General features: G+C 53.3%; 1 protein-coding gene across 8 annotated transcripts in view; it reads left to right on the top strand.

Moving 5' to 3' along the window:
• Window positions 1-8552, top strand: part of SMARCD3 (SWI/SNF related BAF chromatin remodeling complex subunit D3) — a 96485-nt gene extending 87933 nt beyond the window's left edge. For all 8 annotated transcript variants that reach the window (XM_065829773.2, XM_065829771.2, XM_065829772.2 and 5 more), the window contains 3 exons: window positions 24-146; window positions 4403-4504; window positions 4601-8552. In XM_065829773.2, the coding sequence (XP_065685845.1) occupies window positions 24-146; window positions 4403-4504; window positions 4601-4654 (279 nt within the window). In that variant the 3' untranslated portion in view covers window positions 4655-8552. The remainder of the gene's footprint in view (window positions 1-23; window positions 147-4402; window positions 4505-4600) is intronic.
• Window positions 8553-15275: the final 6723 nt, after the last annotated feature.

A 15275-nucleotide genomic window follows, 5' to 3' on the forward strand; every position in this document is an offset into this window, starting at 1 on the left:
TCTGCTTTGTTTGTTTTTGTCAGATTCATGAGACAATTGAATCCATAAATCAGTTAAAAATACAACGTGATTTCATGCTGAGCTTCTCCAAAGATCCCAAAGGATACATCCAAGACCTTCTCCGGTCCCAAAGTAGGGATCTTAAGGTAAGCTAAGGTTTGACGAAGAATTAATAGTGTGCCCTGGTTTTGGCTGGGGTAGTTAATTTTCTTTCTGATATGGTGCGGTGTTTTGGATTTAGTCTGAGAGAAATGTTGACAACACATTGATGTTTTAGTTGTTAAGCAGCCAAGGAATTTTCAGTTCCCCGGGCTGTGCCAGGTGGGGAGGAGCAGGGAGGGGGCACAGCCAGACAGCTGGCCCTAACGGCCAGAGGGGTGATCCATACCCCATGGTGTCACACTCAGTAGTGTTTGGGGGGAGGAGGAGGAGACTTCTGGAGTCACGGCATTTGTCTACCCGAGTCACTGTTTACGTGACCGAGTCCTGCTGTCCCGGGACGGCTGAACACCCGCGTGACTGAGTCCTGCTGTCCCGGGACGGCTGAACACCCGCGTGACCGAGTCCTGCTGTCCCGGGACGGCTGAACACCCGCGTGACCGAGTCCTGCTGTCCCGGGACGGCTGAACACCCGCGTGACCGAGTCCTGCTGTCCCGGGACGGCTGAACACCCGCGTGACCGAGTCCTGCTGTCCCAGGACGGCTGAACACCCGCGTGACCGAGTCCTGCTGTCCCGGGACGGCTGAACACCCGCCTGACGGAGTCCTGCTGTCCCAGGACGGCTGAACACCCGCGTGACCGAGTCCTGCTGTCCCAGGACGGCTGAACACCCGCGTGACCGAGTCCTGCTGTCCCGGGACGGCTGAACACCCGCCTGACGGAGTCCTGCTGTCCCGGGACGGCTGAACACCCGCCTGACGGAGTCCTGCTGTCCCGGGACGGCTGAACACCCGCGTGACCGAGTCCTGCTGTCCCGGGACGGCTGAACACCCGCGTGACCGAGTCCTGCTGTCCCGGGACGGCTGAACACCCGCGTGACCGAGTCCTGCTGTCCCGGGACGGCTGAACACCCGCGTGACCGAGTCCTGCTGTCCCGGGACGGCTGAACACCCGCGTGACCGAGTCCTGCTGTCCCGGGACGGCTGAACACCCGCCTGACGGAGTCCTGCTGTCCCGGGACGGCTGAACACCCGCCTGACGGAGTCCTGCTGTCCCGGGACGGCTGAACACCCGCGTGACCGAGTCCTGCTGTCCCGGGACGGCTGAACACCCGCGTGACCGAGTCCTGCTGTCCCGGGACGGCTGAACACCCGCGTGACCGAGTCCTGCTGTCCCGGGACGGCTGAACACCCGCCTGCCTGTGGGACGTGGTGCATGAACTCCACGCTTTGCTCTGCTGGTGTACACGGCTTTTGCTTTTCTCACTAAACTGTCTTTGTCTCAGGCAGTGAGTTCCTCACTTCTGTGACTCTCTCCCCCACCCACCGGGGAGGTGAGTGAGTAGCTCTGCGATGCTCACTTGCTGGTTGGGTCTAAACCATGACATGGTAGGACCAGAATGTAAGAATTGTATTTAAAAGTATATAGAGTGTGAAACTAAAACATCCAGGATGGAAAGCTGGTGGAAGACGGACAGTGAGCATGCAGGACAGACAGTTCAGGCTGTGTTCCTCCGTGGAACAGCGGTGCTTAGTGGGGCTGATTGGATGGTCAGATCACAGTGCAGGGCTGTGCTGGTGTACTCCCTAAAATTAAGGCTAAGTAAAACTCAGCAGAAGCATCCTATAATGCAATAACACAATTCGAGTGTTTTGATATACGTATCTAGTTTGTAGTCAATAGTCCTCTAAAAATTTACTGTTAAGATTAGGATTATTAGTTTGTATATGGTATTGCAAAGGGGACAGGCATCTGAAAGAATGTTTAAGTAAATCAGCCTTTAGCTTGAAGAGCTTACAAACTAAGAAATTGTGCAGCTCCTCTACCCACATACATTGAACAGTTGTTCAGTTCCTCCCTGACTGACAACCAGTCCCGTCCCATAAGGGCCTTTTCCACAATGTTCTGCCTGCTGGCATCAGAATGTGATTGCACAATACTACTCTGCAAAAAATGCTAATAATTTGATATTTACCCTTGATTCTGTGATGCTGGAGACTTAGTCTTTTTTTTTTTTAATAGAGTTATAGAATCTTAGAATCGTTTGGGTTGGAAGGACCTTCAGAGATCATCTAGTCCAGCTCTCTTGCCGTGGGCAGGGACGTCTTTCTCTAGACCAGGTTGCTCAGAGCCCCATCCAGCCTGGCCTTGAAACGCTTCCACAGCTTCTCTGGACAACCTGTTCCAGGGCCTTGCCACCCTCATCATGAAAACAAAGTCTTCCTTATATCTAGTCTGAATCTCCCTCCTTTAGTTTAAACCATCACCCCTTGTCCTGTCACAACAGGCCCTGCTCAAAAGTCTGTCTCCGTCTTTCTCATGGGCCCCTTTTAAACACAGAAAGGCTGCACTCAGGTCTCCCCGGAGCTTCTCTTCTCCAGCTGAACACCCCAGCTCTCTCACCTGTCCCCAGCAGAGCTGTTCCAGCCTCGGGCCATTCCTGAGGCTCCTCTGGCCCCTCTGCAGCAGCTCCGTGTGTGTCCTGTCTGGGGACCCAGCGCTGGACCAGCACCGCAGGGGGGTCTCACAGAGCGGGGCAGAGGGGCAGGATCTCCCAAACCTGCTGCCCACAGGGCTGGTGATGCCACCCAGGATACAGCTGCTTTCTGGGCTGCCAGCGCACATGGCGGCTCACACCTGATCTTTGTCCACCGATATCCCCCAGTCCTCCTCTGCAGGACTGCTCTCAGTCATCCCTCCTGTCGGTATTGATGCTGAGGATTGCCCAGGCCCGGGTGGTGACATCAGTTGCTCTTCTCTTATCCATCTTAGAAGGCCGCTAGGTTAGTCATGCCTGATTTGCCCCTGGTGCAGCCATGTTGGCTGTCTGAACCACCTCCCTGTTTCATAGTCTCACTGGACACAGAGATGAGGCTGACTGGCCAGTGGTTCCCAGGGTGCTCCTTTTCACTCTTCTTAAAAAGGAGTGTGATGTTTCCCTTTTCTAGTCACTGGAGACTTCCCCTGACTGCCAGGACTTTTCTGATATGTTGGAGAGTGGCTTAGTGACTCCACCAGCCAGTTCCCTCGTGACCTGGGCATGTATTTTGGCAGGTCCCAGGTTCCTCAGATGGTCTCAAAGCTGGTCTTCTACAAAAGGAGGGACTTCTTTCTCCCTTGAGGTTCAGGGACTGAGAGATGTGGGAAGAGAGAGTACAACTGAAAACTGAGGCAAACAAAAATTGTTGATTCACTTTGCCTTCTCCACATTGGTTGTCACCAGTTCTCCTGTCTTATTTAGGAAGGAGGAGGGTGCACTTTCTTTAATCTTCCTTTTCTGGCCAGCATACCTGTAACAGCTGATCTTACTATTCTTTGCATCCGTTGCAAAGTTCAGCTCCAGCTGTGCCTTGGCTTTCCTGAGCCCATCCTGACACATCCCTGTGTTCTTCCTGAGACACGTGTCCCGGGTCCCACTGCCTGTGCGTTTTCTTCTTATTCTTCAGTGTGACCAGGAGGTCCTTACCGAGCTGTGCCGGTCTCCACCTTCCTTCCCCAGCTTCTTACACAGGGGAATTCGGAGCTCTTTCGCTCCAAGAAAAATGTCCTTAGAGAGCTGCCAGCTCTGTTCAGCTCTTTTCGTCTTTAAGGGCAGTTCTCCAGGTGGTCCCATCCACTAATTGCATAAACAACTCACCAGTTTTTCAAATCTTGCTTTCTTGGCAGTTGCGTAGAGACCAAAAAATCAGCTCAGGACTTTGTCGATTTGGGATTTACTAGGGTTCTCTGCTCCTTGCCTTTCAATAGAGTTATTTTTACTTAATGCTTTCCCCATCCGAACTTCTCTTGAAATCAAGGTAAGGTATGCTTTCAGATACGGGCAACGCTGGTGTAGAATTGTCCTTCAATCTGGTGTGAACACCTTAACAATTTCAAGCTGTTACCCTGTGTATGAGTAACTACTGAGGCTCTTTGGGCATATGGGCTAATTGGATGTACAGTGCTGGTAACTTTCCCTGGGCGCTGGCAGTAAACCGCCCACGCTGTTCATTGTCGGAGGTCACGGCGCTCGGCCCGGGCAGCTCCTGGTGTCCGGGGTTGTTCCTCGGCACAGCTGAGGAGCTGTTCACAGTTCGTATGCAGCCGCCTTGAGCACACGTGCCATTCATTGCCCTTTGCCTTGGGCCTAGAGAACAGTCCTGAACTTTTAAAATGTAGATACATTTTGACTGTAGGTAAATCGGAATGTTTTCCTGTGTGGTAGAGGAGCTGCAGTGAAAGATGTTTTTATTCTTGTTGCAGGTGATGACCGATGTAGTTGGAAACCCAGAGGAAGAGCGCAGAGCTGAATTTTATCATGAGCCATGGTCTCAAGAGGCTGTGAGCAGATATTTTTACTGCAAGGTACGGAGGAATTCTCCACACTGCTGACTATAAATGAATCTTCCTGCCACTGAACAACTGAATCTGCTGAACTGCGCCGTTTGTCTTTTCTTTCAGATCCAGCAGCGCCGGCAGGAACTGGAACAGTCTCTGGGAGTGCGCAACACATAAGTACCGCTCACAGGATCCCGTTGGCATCACAACCGCCAAACCAGTGGACTTGTCAGTGTTCCTTAGCTCACTGTTACACATGGACCTGCTTCCTGACTGGATGAGAATGTGCCATCAACACACCAGTCAGAACACCAGCTTTAGAGTGACCCTTGAAAATCTTGCCCATGGGGGGTGTCTCAAACCATTTCAGGCCAGGGAAACCACCACACAAGTGTCAGTGTTAAAGAAGGTTGAAGGTTCATTCATCGACGCACATCATTGAGTTTTAGTGCAAAGTTCAGACACCACACAGCAAATCCTAACAGGCTGTGCACAGAATCGTGGGTGGCATTGGTGGGGCAGCTGAGATGGGCGTTGTAGGAGACAACAGATTTAGAGAAATAAACGCAGTTCACGTCCGATGTTACCTGAGAGTCTCAAATAGTAACTTCTCTGCAAACAGGCAAGGTAGTTTTTCTTACCGCTGTGGAATGCTTTATATTCCTGAATAGAGCTTTTATTCCAGCCAGAGCAGCGCAAGAAGCCATCTCACTATGTGACGTAACAAACCAGGGGATTTCCATTCCTGGAATGAAGAGCCCCTCTGGAAGGAAGACGTCAAGTCAGGACATCTCTTCTGCAAACGCTGATGTTCCCTCTTTCCATTGCCCCGCACTGAAAGGCAGATGAGTCAGGTACCGCTAGATGGATATGAGCCATGTGCCGGACTGAGAGAAGAGAAGAGAACTGTCCCCGGGTAGGAGCTTCTGGGGCAGCCTTAGCGTCAGCGGTGCTGGCAGAGCTGAGGGTGAGGCGAGAAACGGGGCATCCTGGGAAAATGGAAGTAACGTACTGGTGCTTTGCTGATACCTGCCTTGAACACGGCACATGCTAACAGTAAGCGTGTATGTAAAATATGAGGTTCCTTACATGTTTCTCTGCGTGCCAGTAGGGATCAGCACTGAGAAAAACTCCCCTAATTGTTCATTTTGTTATAGTGTGGCAGTTTTCTCTTTTCTCCAAGATGTTAACAGAGTCCCTGGATCGGTCTCACGTTTTGATCAGAGGTGAACTGCCTCTTACTATGAATTTTGTAGTTCCCCCATACATGATACTTACTGGGTATATAGGATGCTGTTGAGTTACGAAGCGCTATCAGCCTTAAATAGCACAGAGAACGTAGCCCTTAGAAATAATCTTCTTCGTAAATGTACAACAAATTCAGACTACAGGAATTTATACCATATTTACTTGAAAACAGGGGCGTCTTCATTAAATCCTTCCCCCCTTATGTTTTGTAGTGCATAGACTAGTTTGTAATTAATGGACCATCATGATTTGTCGTTCAAAAAGCAGCTACCAAACTATAACTCTGCCCAGATGATGTGGTACTCAAACCCCACTCCTCGGTTACTCCTGTTCGTCTGCTTTCTTTCACTTTCTTGCAAAGAGAATCAATCCACATGGTGTGGAAGGGAGGCGGTTCTTCTGAACGGTGCATTTGCTGTAGTGTCGTCCTTTTATCTTCTGCTATCTTTGCCAATTTCTTAACTGAACTTCAAAGTTTCTCCTGTCCAGTCTCAGAAGAGTCTTCTCTTCCACCCCTTCATTTAATGCCTCTGTTCTCACGTTAATAGTGCCACAGGTTTACTCTGTCCAGTGTGTTCAGAGATGTCTCGGAACGTGTCTGTTTTGATTGCAGTCACACAATGGCAGTGCCATCATGCAAACCACTGGTGAGGACAAAGCTGCACCTCTCTCTGAGACCTTTCACCGGGAACAGCCTCATTTGGAACTTCTTGCTGTTAAAAACTCTTTTTATAGTAAAATGTGAAATCCTGCAGTCTTAGACTGAGCATAGTGAGGGGCTGCGGGGCTGCCAGACAGTGAGCAACTTGAAATCTCATTTAGTTTAGGACTCCACTAACTGGGCTACACACGAGCATTCTGAGGGGAACCAGCGGGGTCATTGCTACTGTGCTTCCATATTTATTACGCTGCTGTGTCAGTTGTGTGCATGCTGTCCGGTGTGTAAAACTTTTCTGTGTGTGCTAAACAGAGCAGCTACATTCAGGGGTGCGTTCAGTCTCCAGGAATAAGAAAGGTGAGGATGAGGGAAGGACGTGGGGCTGGGACGGACACCTGTGCAGTGTGTGCCAGAATTCCGCTGGTGAGCACCTGCCCATCGAAGGGGCAGATCTGTACAGAGGAGTGTCAGTGTGTGCCACAGCGTGGGCTTCGGCCTGCTCATGCAGCGTCTCTGTGGAACTAATTGGGTGGATCCATTTCGAAGTCTCTTTCAGAGCAAATCAATGAAACTGCTGTGCTGTTGCTGCCCGGTGTTCTCAACAGCATCACCGGACGGTGAATCGCTGTCGAGCTCCGGTCCTGCACTGAGTGTCCATGCACGCGCGCGAGCCAGCGCTGACAGCGGTGATCCGGGCAGATCCCTGTGTCCCGCCGCCCGTGCTCCTGCACACACAGAGCGGGCGCCAGCAGGGGGGCTGGAAGCAGCTGCCAGGTGTCCCTCTTGTGCTCAGACGGGGGTGAGATTCTGGTGCTTTTTCCTGTGTTCAGAAGTAGTTCGGGTGCGTTACTGAAGAGACAGAGCGGAATTCAGTTCTGCGTTCCAGAGTGCGGTCGGGAGCTCGCTCGTTTGCAGAAAAGGTGAATCACGTTTGAAGAGAAGCGGTGGAACAATACTGGGAAGAACTGGACCGAACACTGCTGGAGTGTACGAAGATGAAAGGCAGCGGTACTGAACAGGCGCGTAATTGTGGCGGATTGTGAGGGATAAATTCATTCAAGTTCAGGATGGTTGTCGTCTTGTGCGTATAAACCGTGACAAGAAGATGGTTTGGGGTCTTCAGTTGCCGCCATAGTACAATACAAATCTGTGCATCCCGCAAAAAGACCCATTCTGTGCATAGAAGTAGTTAATGTATATATGATGATATAGATTGTTAGAAAACATGGCATCAGACGAGGAAAGGGTTAAAACAGAATTCTGAGCACCAACAAAGGGAAATAAACCTTGGAGCTGCGGTGTTGACACGGCAGGTTTGAAACACTAATGCTTTGTGTGTTTTTTGTGAGTCAGGATTCAGTTCAGGTGTTTCTTAGAAGTTAAGGGGAAAACAAATGTTTGACTACAGAATAGGGAGAATACAGCAGTGGAAAATGAAATAAGAAGTGCCAATAAGAGCACAGGATGGTGTACAGAGCACTGCTGGAAATAGCACAATCGTGTGAATTGGTGTATTTTGTGTGTGTGTGCAGAGCACGTGGAACAGTCCGTCTCACCGTGTCTGTACCCTGGGACACGGGTGTGCAGAACAGAACCGGACACGTTGTCTCAACGTTTCGGTTGTTGTGAGCAGGGTCTGGTTGTTGCACTGAGCAGGTTGGTAGTTGTTGTAGCGCAGACGGTGCTTCAGCTGGTGGGTTTTTACACCATGCTTAGAATTTATCCTGTGACAGCTGAGTGAAAATATTTGTGCATGTATCGATATTGGTGCATATCCTAGGGCTCCTAATTTTGCCAAAACGCTAGTCAGATATTGGTTTTTTTGACCTGTTTTTGTGTTGACAACCCTCTTATGGCAATGCAGGTAGACAAGGGGGGAAAGAAAGGTCTTTTTCCTGAAGAAAAGAGGTCTCCTTTCTGTAACTGCTCTGTTATTTAATAGGATGTATCTGTTCTTCCAGATCCTGTATGATAAACACCTTTTCCGGTCTCATTGGAGAAAGGAACTCTATTAAAATAACACAGATATGGGTTTGTGTGAGTGAGCAAATACGGGGGGGCAGAGGGACAGAGAATCCCTCCCTCTGCTCTGCAGCCGCCGTATCTCATTGTATGATGCTGAGTGGTTCGTAGAAAAGCTTTGAACAATAAATGCTTTGTTTCTTTGTACCTCTTGCACTAACCTTATGTGTCCAAACACAGACAGGTACAGGTGGTTTCTCTCTGCTCCTGATAATGTCACGGAGTTCTTGGGTCTCTGTTCCCTCGTGTGCCCACGCGCACACACACAGGGCAAACGTGTAGAGGGCTGATGGGACCTGACAAATGTGAGATCTTTCTTAGGTGAATCGTTTCTGCCCTGGATTCCGTTTTCAGCCATTTCTATACTGAAATGAAGTGAGAAATCCCAACCGCCAGAGGGGTCTGGATCCTTTCCAGGTCAGTCGCTCGGTCATTTGGAGCACATTTGTCATTATCACTGCTATTATAGCCCACAAAGAAGCTGCATTTGGGGCCAGAGCACGGATGGTGTTGCAGGAATTCCGCAGCCACCTCCAGGGCTGCTGGCAGCTCGGGCCCATCCGGCCTCACTGCGCAGGGCAGGAAGGGACAGGGACGCGCGGCTGGGGATGGGGCTGCCGAGAGGTGGGGATGAGGAAACCAGAGACATCGTCCGCATCCACATCCATCTCTGCTTCTCCACAACCTCGCTGGCCTGTTTCTTGGCGCTGTTCTGCTCCCTGCACCTGTACCTGCCACTCCGTGCCTTCCTGTCTTTCTCCTTCCTTTGTATCGTTTTGTGTTACTCGCTGTCCCTGTTTTTTCCCATTCAGTATCTCCCTGTCCCATCCTCCTTCATGTTTGCCATCTCTTACTCCCTCTGCCCCCTGTGCTGCTCCCCGGCCCTTTTCTTGTCCTCCGTCTCTGCAGGTCTCCTCATTCCTTTCCTTCCCCAGCCGCGTGCTTCTCGCTGTCCCTGTTTCTGTCATTGTTCTCTCCTGTTGTTCTCTCTTGCTTCCCGTCCTGTTGTTTCTCGCCATATCCCTGTGTTTCGCTCCCTACCCATATTCATAGTCCTCTCTGTCCTGGTGACCATCCCAGATGTTTTTTCTCCATCTTTTTCCTCCCACTGCCCTGACTTTTCTCTCTGTGTTCTGCTCCGTCTCTCTTTCGCTCTCTTTCCTCTGTCCCTGCTGCTTTTTCTCCAGTTCTGCAGACTCCTGTCCCCCCTGTTTTCTTTCTCTCTTGCTGTCCCTCTGTCCTGCTGCCTCTCACTGTATTTTCCATTTCTCTCTCCGTCCTGTTCCCTCTCCCATCATTTCTGTTTCCCCCAGCCGTCCATCCCCTCTTTCTCTTCTCTCTTCTTCAGTGTTTCTTGCTCCGTATCTCCCCAGCGGCCCAGCCCGGTTGGGTTGGGTTGGATTGGGTTGTTCGGGTGCTGTCCTGCTCCCTGTGCCTCTCTCCCCTTGCTGCCGTCCTGTCGCTCTCCTCATGTCTGTGTGATTGTAATTCCTCTGTCTCTGTCCTGCAGCCCATGGCTATATTTTCCTCTCCCGTCCCTTTGTCCGGCTCCCTGTCCCTGTTTCTGTCCCTGCGTTCTGCCCCTGTCCTTTCTTCCCTTCCTCGCCCATCTCTCGGTCCTGCTCCCTGCCCACCCCGTTCCTGTTTCTCTGCCCTTCTCCTTGTCTTTCCCCTCGTTGCTGTGTCCCGGTCCCTCACTGGTTTTGTTTCTCTGTCTGTCTGTCCAGCTCCTGTCACTGTGTCTCCTCCCTCCACCCCTGCTGCTCTTTTTCCTCCATCTGCCTCTCTCGCTGCCCATCCTGGGGTTTTCCCCTGCACATTGGTCCTGCTCCTTGTCTTTATTTTTGCCTTTCTCCTTGCCCTGCTGCCCTGTCCCTTTGTCTGTGTATCACCTTGTCTTGCTCCCTGTCTCTGACAATCTGGATCCTGCTGCTTGTCCTTCCTTTTCCCCTCTTTATCCCCATCCTTCCTCATACCTTTTCTTCCTCTTCTCTGCCTCAGTGCATCTTCCTCCACCTCTCCTGGTTTCCCGTCGCTGTCCCTCTGTCCTGCTCCCTGTCCCTGTTATTTCTGTCTGTATTTCTCTCTCCTGCTGCCTCATGGGGTGTCCATTTCCACACCTCCCTGTCCAGCTGCCTCTCCTTCCCTTTCTCTCCTCCTCTGTCCAGCTCCCTGTCCCTTTTTCCTCCATCTCTGTCCTCCAGCCCATTGCACTTTTTAAATTTTTCTTCTTGGTCTCTGTACAGATCTGACCCTTTATTTGTTTCTCCACCTGTTTGTCCTGTTCTCTGTCTTTTCTGTCTGTGTGTCCTGCACCCTGTCACTGACTTCATCCCTCCTTTCTTGTTCTTCTCCTCCCATCCCGCTCTGTCCTGCTCCCTGACCCTACGTTTTCTTGCTCCATCTCTCTGCAGGGCTCCTCGTCCCGATTGTTCTTGATTTCTCCACCTCTCCCCTCTCTCCTGCCTCTTTTTCCTCTTTCCAGCTCTCTCTCCCGTTCCCCATCGCTTCGTTAACATTAGCGGCCGGCGGCCGGGACCAGCGAGGCCGCGGAGCCTCGTTCCGCCCCGGCCGTGCGGGAGCCGCCCCGCGCAGGTGAGCGGCCGTGGGGCCGCGGCCGCGCTGTGGGATCCGCCGTGCGGAGCCTCCGCGGGGGGTTCCGGGCTCTGCGCTCCCGGGGCCGGTGGGCGCGGAGGCGGCACAGGGACGAGCGCTGCCCGGGCGTCGCTGCGGGGTTTGGGGGCCGAGCCGTTGTCCGGCCCGGGGAGCAGGGGCGGCCTCATCCCGTCCCGGCTGCTCCTCGCTGGGCCCGGGCAGCGGCGGCCCCGGGGCTCCTGCGGCGGCGGGCCGGTCCCGGTGCCCGCCCGGGCGGGGAAGCCCCGGCTGCCGCCGCCGGGGGTTTGGCGGGACCCGCGCTGCACTGGGGCAGGGGCTGCGTGCGGGTCCCCGCGGGGTCCTGCGGTGCGGGGCTCACGGTGCGGCGGAAATGGAGCCTGAACGGCGGTGATGAAGCGCCGCCCCGCCTGTGCCGGTGCTGCCGCAGGACGGGGCCGGGCCCCCACGGTCCTGAGCGCTCCCCAAGCCTTGTGGGGCCCTGCGGGTGGGGGCTGAGCTCCTCTCGCCCCTCGGCATCGCACACGGGGGCTGCAAAGGGGCCAGAAATGGAGCTGAAGCTTTTTGTTCCTGGGGCTTGAAAACAGGCTTGTGCAGCTGATTTTGGAGCTCAGAAACAGATTGAGTGGTATGGCTGATTCTGGGGCTCAGAAATAGAGGTCAAATCCTGCATTTCTACTACTGGAGAGCAGGCTCAGCAGCCGGGTTTGGGGCTCAGAAATGAGCACTAAAGGAGCTGGTTTGGGGCTAAAAGCAGAGGCCAGGAGGGAATAGCCTGAGCTGCCACCAGGCCAAGAACTTTCCTGTTCGGAAACCCCCAGGGAAGCAGAACGGCACCTGAACCCCGGCCAGCTGTGGGTGCAGGGGGTCTCGTGCAGACCTTTCCGTCTGTGTGCGATTCGGCTGCGAGCCAACCGCTTTGCTCCATAAACATGAGCCTGGGGGAGCTGCCGTGAGCTCTGAGTAACTGACTGTGGAGCGATGGTTTTACTACTCACAGGTCACCTCATGAGCCAAATTTAAGTTTCATATCACTCACATAGTTTAAGGAAAAGCATCCTGGATAGAATTAATCACCTAGAATTACAAGGTTGTGTGATTTTTGATATATTCTCTGCTCATGTTACTTAGTAAGCTGAGTTTGCTGAAATCTTAAGCTGTAAAGTTCTGCTCATATTTAACAGAACAGCTACAGCTGACACTGAACATCTGTGGGATAAGGTCTGGTTTGCACTTTGCTGGGAAGAACAGAATTTACTGGGGAGAACAGGGCGAAGACATCGTGGAAATCTGCGAGACGGGGCTGTTCTGCACTTTGCTGGGAAGAAAAGGATCCACTCAGTCAAAACAGCACCTTCCGGGCTATGGACTGTAAACAGCATCTACAGCTGAACAGATCAAAGGCCCCTCTGAGAGCAGTGAAGAAGATCCAGTGAGAAGCAAGAAGAGCCCAGACTCAGCTGTTACCATTGAACTGAATCACAATGTGAATGTTCTGTAAAGATGTAAGAACCCAGGGATTCCGGTGCTTGTCTGGGACTCTGTGCAGGCACCAGCCTGACCCAGCCCTGCTGCACTACATTATTGGTTTATACGAACTTTGATGCCTGAGAGTTTGCTTCAGGAGCCCTGGGCTGCGGACCGCGGAGCGCCCTGCCCCCAGCGCTGCAGGGCAGGCGAGTGGGTTCGCCCAGCGCGTCTCCTCCTGCAGTAAACAACGGGGTGAACCTGCCCCGAACGCTGTTCAGTCACTTTTCTGTGACCGAGTAAACATTGTTCTGTGGGAGGCAGAGCCCGAAATCACTCATCGGCAACACCATCTCCCGAAAGAAAAGAGAAATATAGAAGCACTTTCAAAAGCTATTTCTTCCCCCTTCTCCTTTTCTGACGTGGATTTGGGGCCGATTCCCCAGAATGGGGACTTTCTGCTGTGGAACCCCACATGCAGAGTGGGAGCCGCTGCCACGGCACAGGAACACCCCAAACACCCCGAATCGGGGTCTGCAGCGGGGGCCGTACAATAAATAGAAAACAAAAACGTTTGGAAAACCGACCCAAGTGCCCCCGGCCGGGTGATCACTGCTGCCTCCTGCTGGCGGTACCGCGGTACTGCATGCGGTGTTGCTCTGTGACCCTGCGCGGTGCTGCCACCGGGTGGCAGAAATACGGTACTGCAGCTCAGAATCAGCGCATGCGCAGTGATGCGCCCCAGCCGTGTTCTGTGCTGCCCTCTGGTGACCACGGTTCGGTACTGCAGCTGGGAAATGGCGCATGCGCAGTGGCGTTCTGTGGACTTGCTCCTTGCGGCCACTGAGGGCGGGGACATGCAAACCAGAAAAGCAGTGCTCGAACGGGCCGCCGGGAAAAAGAAACAGAAAGCAGGAAAAGAAACAGAAATAATATAGAAATAGAAATAATAGAAATAGAAACAGAACAAAGCGTCGTGCGGAACACGCAAATCGCCTCGGGGTTTGGGCGGGGATGGGGCGGAGAAATGCAAATCAGAGGCGTGGCTACGCAAATAGAGCGCCGGAGAGCTCGAACGGGCCGCCGGGAGGTTCCACCGAGGAGGGTTCTCTGGGTGGGGTGGTTCTCCAGAGCGGATGCTCTGTTGTCCCAGGTGACTCGTTTGCTGTGGGTGGTCCCGGGTGGTCACGCCGGTGCAGGTCACCCCCGCACACGCCCGCCCATTCAGTCCCGGTTCCGCGCATGCGCGGTGGCGCCCCGGTGCCCCCCCCGTACGCCGCCCGCCGGGTGTCGCTGGTGCTGCCGCCCGGTGGCCGCAGCGCGGTACTGCAGCCCGGCGCGGGGAGTGCGGCATCGGGCTCAAACCAGAGCTCAAGCCCTGCGCTTGTGGGACGGCCTAGTAGAGCTGGGCTTCGGTTTGGAGGAGTTTTAATGCACGTGTTAAATTCCAGAGGAAAAATTCGTCTAGGGGATGGGGATGATATCGGGGGAGGCTTTGACGGGAAAGGCTGAGCTACCTCGGGAAGGGGATGATATCGGGGGAGGCTTTGACGGGAAAGGCTGAGGTACCTCAGGGAGGGGATGATATCGGGGGAGGCTTTGACAGGAAAGGCTGAGGTACCTCGGGGAGGGGATGATATCGGGGGAGGCTTTGACAGGAAAGGCTGAGGTACCTCAGGGAGGGGATGATATCGGGGGAGGCTTTGACAGGAAAGGCTGAGGTGCCTCAGGGAGGGGATGATATCGGGAGAGGCTTTGACGGGAATGGCTGAGGTACCTCAGGGAGGGGATGATATCGGGGGAGGCTTTGACGGGAAAGGCTGAGGTACCTCAGGGAGGGGATGATATCGGGGGAGGCTTTGACGGGAAAGGCTGAGGTACCTCAGGGAGGGGATGATATTGTGGGAGGCTTTGACGGGAAAGGCTGAGGTACCTCAGGGAGGTGATGACATCGGGGGAGGCTTTGACAGGAAAGGCTGAGGTACCTCAGGGAGGGGATGATATCGGGGGAGGCTTTGACAGGAAAGGCTGAGGTACCTCGGGGAGGGGATGATATCGGGGGAGGCTTTGACAGGAAAGGCTGAGGTACCTCAGGGAGGGGATGATATCGGGGGAGGCTTTGACAGGAAAGGCTGAGGTGCCTCAGGGAGGGGATGATATCGGGAGAGGCTTTGACGGGAATGGCTGAGGTACCTCAGGGAGGGGATGATATCGGGGGAGGCTTTGACGGGAAAGGCTGAGGTACCTCAGGGAGGGGATGATATCGGGGGAGGCTTTGACGGGAAAGGCTGAGGTACCTCAGGGAGGGGATGATATTGTGGGAGGCTTTGACGGGAAAGGCTGAGGTACCTCAGGGAGGTGATGACATCGGGGGAGGCTTTGGCGGGAAAGGGTGAGGGACTTAAAGGAGAGGACGGAAGGGAGAGAGGTTTTGGTGGTAAAGGCTGAGGTACCTCAGGGAGGAGATGGCATCGCAGAGGCTGCAGTGGGAAATGCTGAGGTAGCTCTGGGACGGGATGGCACTAAGGTGTGGTTTCAAAGGGAAATGCTGAGGTACTTTGAGGAAAGGATGCTGGGCTAGGAACTATGAACACATCAGATCGGTTAAGAGAATGTTGATGACAGAAATTTCTACAGTAAAGTATTCCAGCAAAGACAGGGAGATGAGCAAAACTTATATCAGGCCTCCTAGGATTCCTGCAGGTTAGGGGTCAGGGATGATGAGGTTGTTAACTCGGTCCTAACTTTTTCTTTCTCTCCCTCTCTTGCAGCACCAGAATGAATGGAGAA

This window comes from Patagioenas fasciata, chromosome 2 (assembly GCF_037038585.1).
Source record: "Patagioenas fasciata isolate bPatFas1 chromosome 2, bPatFas1.hap1, whole genome shotgun sequence".
NCBI lineage: Eukaryota > Metazoa > Chordata > Aves > Columbiformes > Columbidae > Patagioenas > Patagioenas fasciata.